This window comes from Eptatretus burgeri, chromosome 7 (assembly GCF_056783735.1).
Source record: "Eptatretus burgeri isolate ZD-2024b chromosome 7, Ebu_testis_v1, whole genome shotgun sequence".
Classification (NCBI taxonomy): Eukaryota; Metazoa; Chordata; class Myxini; order Myxiniformes; family Myxinidae; genus Eptatretus; species Eptatretus burgeri.
The window spans coordinates 40,037,188-40,042,187 of record NC_140967.1 but is presented as its reverse complement, the minus strand read 5'-3'; the positions used below and the strand labels follow the sequence as shown (position 1 = coordinate 40,042,187).

General features: G+C 43.8%; 1 protein-coding gene across 2 annotated transcripts in view; it reads right to left on the bottom strand.

Moving 5' to 3' along the window:
* LOC147023080 (prokineticin receptor 2-like) overlaps window positions 1–5,000 on the bottom strand; it is a 70,957-nt gene that overhangs the window by 10,359 nt on the left and 55,598 nt on the right. The window contains exon 3 of one of the 2 annotated variants that reach the window (XM_085888102.1): window positions 3,983–4,159. The exons of the other annotated variant lie outside the window; for it this stretch is intronic. Coding sequence (XP_085744228.1) covers window positions 4,022–4,159 — 138 coding nt within the window. The 3' untranslated portion in view covers window positions 3,983–4,021. The remainder of the gene's footprint in view (window positions 1–3,982; window positions 4,160–5,000) is intronic. 2 annotated transcript variants of the gene reach the window in all.

The window sequence follows — 5,000 nt, the reverse complement described above, 5'->3', positions numbered from 1 at the left end:
TGGGAGAGGGAGAGAGGGAGCGAGCGAGCAAGAGGGGTGTGGGAGAGGGAGAGAGAGCGAGCGAGCAAGAGGGGTGTGGGAGAGGGAGAGAGTACGAGTGAGGTGTGGGAGGTAGAGGGGTGGAAGAGGAGTAGGGGACAGGGTGGGGCAAAGAGGGAGAGAAAAAGAGGGAGAGAGAAAGAAGGAGAGAGGTGAGAGAGGGAGAGAGGGGTTGAATGGAGTTTAAAACGCCATGTTTAACTTCCATTCGAGAGAAGGCACACACACTATTTAATCACCCTGCCTGTGAAACACCGGGATGACAGTTTACAGCTGGGTTAGAATGTGAACGCATGCTTGACAGCTTAGAGCGAGCATGCATATCTGTTGGCTATCCTGCCGTGGTGTGGGGATTCATTACTTTGTATTTTGTAGCCAATGAAAACATTTTTAAAATTCTCTCTTTCACTCCTTCCAATCCCCAATTTTATTTTGCCTCCCCAGCTCCAGAGACGTCCCCACAGAGAACCGAGCCATGGTATCGCCATGGAAGCTTGTGGAAATCAAAGGTTGAAGAGCACTCGCCAAGTGGGTTTAGCACGCAAGCAAACACTCCAACAAAACCGTTGAATAACAAACTGGCATGCACACAAATCCATGGAGAGTCCCTTCACAAATCCAAATCTACCCATTTGTACCACATCCCTGTGTGTTGTCTCCATACTATTATGGTGTGACTTCTTCTTCCTCTTCTTCTTCACCCCCTGCCAAGTTTGACCTACTTGGTTTTGCCTACAATGCTTCTTCCTCTTCTTCACTCCTCAGAGTTTGACTTACTTGGTTTGACCCAATATTTGAGACCCTCTGGCTGTTGGTGGCATAAACAGGGAAAGTGGGGATGGCGATGGGAGGAGATGACTTTGTTCCTGTTGTGATGGTTTGAACTTTGATTCAGGAAGTCGCAAGGAAGGGATTTTTACAAATATGAGGATGAATGCCTGAATGCCTCATGGTTGACTGAGGGCAAAATGCCTTGAGTTGAGACCTCAGAGGTAAGCAAGAACATGGAGCCATTGAGGGCCTTCAGGGTTTGATCGTTGTATCCTCCATCACTCTTGTCATTGCAGGTTGGCTGCTACCTTCCTTGGGGCATCTCAGGGTGTTGATCAATCTATTCTTCCTCCCCCTCATGCCTGCCATTTGATTGCTGCCTTGCGGCTTCTCATCACGAGCGAACTTGGTGATAAAGTAGGGATTACTGCCAACATAGGTTTCTTGGACGTGGGGTAGGCCCATTGGCCTAGACTGGTCTCTCTCACTCTCCTTTGTATTTTGCTTGTCATAGCAGTACCTATTTGAACTGTTGTCTACATACTGTTATGCATTCATGCAAGCTCGCACATACAGCGACACCCCCCCCCCCCCGCGCCCCTCCAGTTGGCTCACTCCAAATCAGATTCATAAATGCTACACTCTGGGGGAGCCAGAAGCCGTTTTAAATTCAAAACTATACCGTCAGTCCTCAATAGCCCCCCTAATCCCGTATAAGCATTCCTCCAAACTCCTTGTGGTCCATGCTCACTATGTATGTGCACTGGCTACATATTGATCCTTTCACTCACACACGTGCATGGATTCTTGCTGGCACTCTCAACTTTACCCACACTCGTACTGCACAGTACGTCCCGCATGGCTTGGGCGCTGCAGCATGTCTGCTCCCCACGTGCTGGAGCACGTGTTCGTGAAACGGGCATGTAACCTCCACCATGGCACCATGCACCATGGGCCCAGGTGCAAGTTTGGTCCACATGCCCGCACACCACAACTATCGCACTGCTGTTTTCAGCGATTCTTAGGGATGAAGATAAGGCATTCAATGATATGAGTGAGGAAAGTGAAAAAATAAATTTTGAGCACTTTATTGTGCAGAAACCATTGTAGCTTGTTCCAAGTCAAGGTATATTGGAGCAGGCTGAAACAAAATGGCAGCTTAAGACCCTGGCTCGGTGACAGAGGAACAGAGGGTAAGGAATTTTTGGTTTTGAAGCACCGGATGGACGGACAGAGGGACAGACTGATGGAGAACAGATATAGACATACAGATAGTGGTGGGGTCTTTTGCTAAGAACATTGGACTGATTGTGCGTCGAAATCAAAATTGACAATTTAGAAATTTGGCCTATGTTGACATCAACAGGGTGACCACTATATCAGATAGTCATGTAACATGTGGTAAAGTTTCAATTTCCTTCGCTGAATGGTTTTCGATGTACGCTCTTAACAAAATGCAGACACGTATGCTCTTCACTTCGTAAGCGCAGTGTAATAACCTCCTTTCTAATGTATGAAGTCCTGTCTCTTTCAGCCGTTCCTCATTGCTTCGTCTCCTTGGGCCTGGAATCAATGTCTTGCCCAATGCTGTACCCTCTCCATCGCAGCTATGTCCTTCCTCAGATGAGTGACTAAAACTGAACACAATATTCTACATGAGGCCTCACAAAATTCCTGTACAGTGTTAAAACTACGTCTCTTGATTTATAATTTATCCCCCTATGAACACAACCAACCCTGTTAGCTTTGCTGATATAGCTGCCGAGCACTGTGCTACCTGCTTACCCCTCACATCTATTACTACCCCCAGATCCTTCTGTGTGACACTCTCCAAGATTGCCCTCTACAATGTAATCCCTATTTTCGTTATTCTTGCCTATCCCCAACACCTTACATTTCTTGGTGTGAAGCTGCATCTGCCAATCTATGGAAGTATCTTGACTTTCCTGAATCTGATTACCTCCCTCCCCAACCCCTGACACCTCAATCTCAATCTCAATCTCTCTCCTGTCTCTACCTCACCTGCCAACGTTGTGTTATCTGCAAATTTAGAAAGCTGACTCTTAACTCCACTCTCCAAATCGTTCATGTAAATTATGAGTAATAATGGTTCCCAGTCCTGATGGCTGAGTGAACAACATCCTACGTGGTACTTTATCAAAAGCCTTTGAAAAGTTTAGATACACCACATACACTGCACTTCCAGCATCCACCGAGTCAGAAACTGCTTGATTCATAGAACTACAATTAATTTGTTAAACATGATCTCCCTTTAGGAAATCAGTACTGACTACATTTAATTAGCTTCAAGTTATTTAAATGGTTCCCCATCCAATTCCTCATTAATGTCTCCAACATCTTGCCCACCAATTAAGTTAAACCATCAGGTCTATAGTTCCCTAATTCTTCTCCGGATCCTTTCTTATATAATGGTGTTGCATTTGTAATTGTACAATTGTAACTTGAAAATATCAAATACTACAATCTGCCATTTTGGTCACTACTTGTAGTGTAGGCTTCAGACCTCTGGTGTGTATTTGAAGACTGAAGAACACGTCTTCTATCATGAAAGAAATGTACATTGTGATTACAACCCATGCAGAGGAAACAAAGGTACATTTTGATTGCAACCCGTGCAGAGAAAATGAAGTAATGCATGTTATTTTCAGGAGCAATCAAGGCAGCCGTCAATTGCCTATACACTGCCCAAAGAAAAATATCATACACCAAAGAGGACTTCTTAGTTTATGTGCATTTGAAAACTGAACGCTTCATCTATCATGAAAGAAAAGTACATTTTGATTACAACCCACGCAGAGGAAAGAAAATAGTCATGATTAATATTTTAAGTCTTTCATAAATAAAAAAACAAGAAACCTGTTATTTTGACCAGTGAAAAAAATGGAAGGTTGTTGGACGTAATTTCAGTTTTTGCTCGAGTTTTAAAGGCTGAATACTATGAAAATGCAGGAATTGCAAGCAAACTGTATTTCATGAAACATGTGAAGTGCCTGGTGAATTCGTTTGTAGTGCAGAAGCTGCTGCCCAGATAGCAACCACAACAAAAGATAGCAAGCAGTATAACCTTGTGTTAAAGAAGGAAGACCAGCCCACTTGCTGCTTGCAGTTTAATCAGGAATTTGATTTGAGCATGGTGCCAGCTCTAACTCACCTACTCTCTGAAAAGACACTGTGGGATCTTCAACGTCCATCAACAACCAATGTTGGCAGACAGCTCCTCTGGCTTGATGTCCTTCTGGTGGATGACGCAGGATGATTCACGATTCAAGCAAGATTCACACCCAGGCTGGACAGCTCCAGAGATAGGTATGCACATCCTTAGGCTATCCTGCTAGCCCAAAACATGCCCAAACCATGAAATGGATTTTTTTTTCCATCCTCCCTCCATACTGTATTTTTTTCATATCAGAATATTTTCATCCCTTCCTCCATACTGTATGTCAAAAGCACCCCCAACCTACTCCCCTCCACTGCCCTTCACAATTACTTCTGTCTCCTGACCTATCTTCTCTTTTATTGTCTTTTCTCATCACCTCTCCTAAGCTCTCTTTTCTCCCCTTACTTTCCCTCTTCCATTCCTTATCTCTCTCTTTTTTTTAACAACCCCCTCCTCTATACTTGTCCATGTCATATTTCAAAGGCCATTTGTTGTTGGAAATTTGTCACTCCACCTTTGAAATTAATATTTTGTATGGGAAGAGACGCGACAAGTGAGTTGAAAATTATATGCCTCTCCTCTGTAATATGATCCCTGACAAGGAACTTCAAATGCAGGAGGACGCCATTGCATCCGTCAAGCCTGCACTATGATTGCAAACCTTTGATTGTCCATTCTCCATCATTTTAAATGATGAGCATTGAGCAAGAAAACAGTATGTACCATTTTTCAAGTCATTGATGTGACTCGGCTGGAATTCAAACTGCCGACCTCCCAGACTCAAAGCGGATGCTCTAACCATTGTACCAGTGTGACGGGTTTGTCAAAAGAAATAACTTGGTAAGAATTTAAAACTATGTTGATGAAAGTTCCTGTAAAAATTGAGTGAAAAAAACACATTCCGAAGAAACCACCACTCTGCTTTGACAGTCAAGGGATCTAAGTGACCTGGCAGTCACAGAACCACTCTCTCAGAATCTTATTGTGCTCTGGTTGAAGAGAGAGACTGATA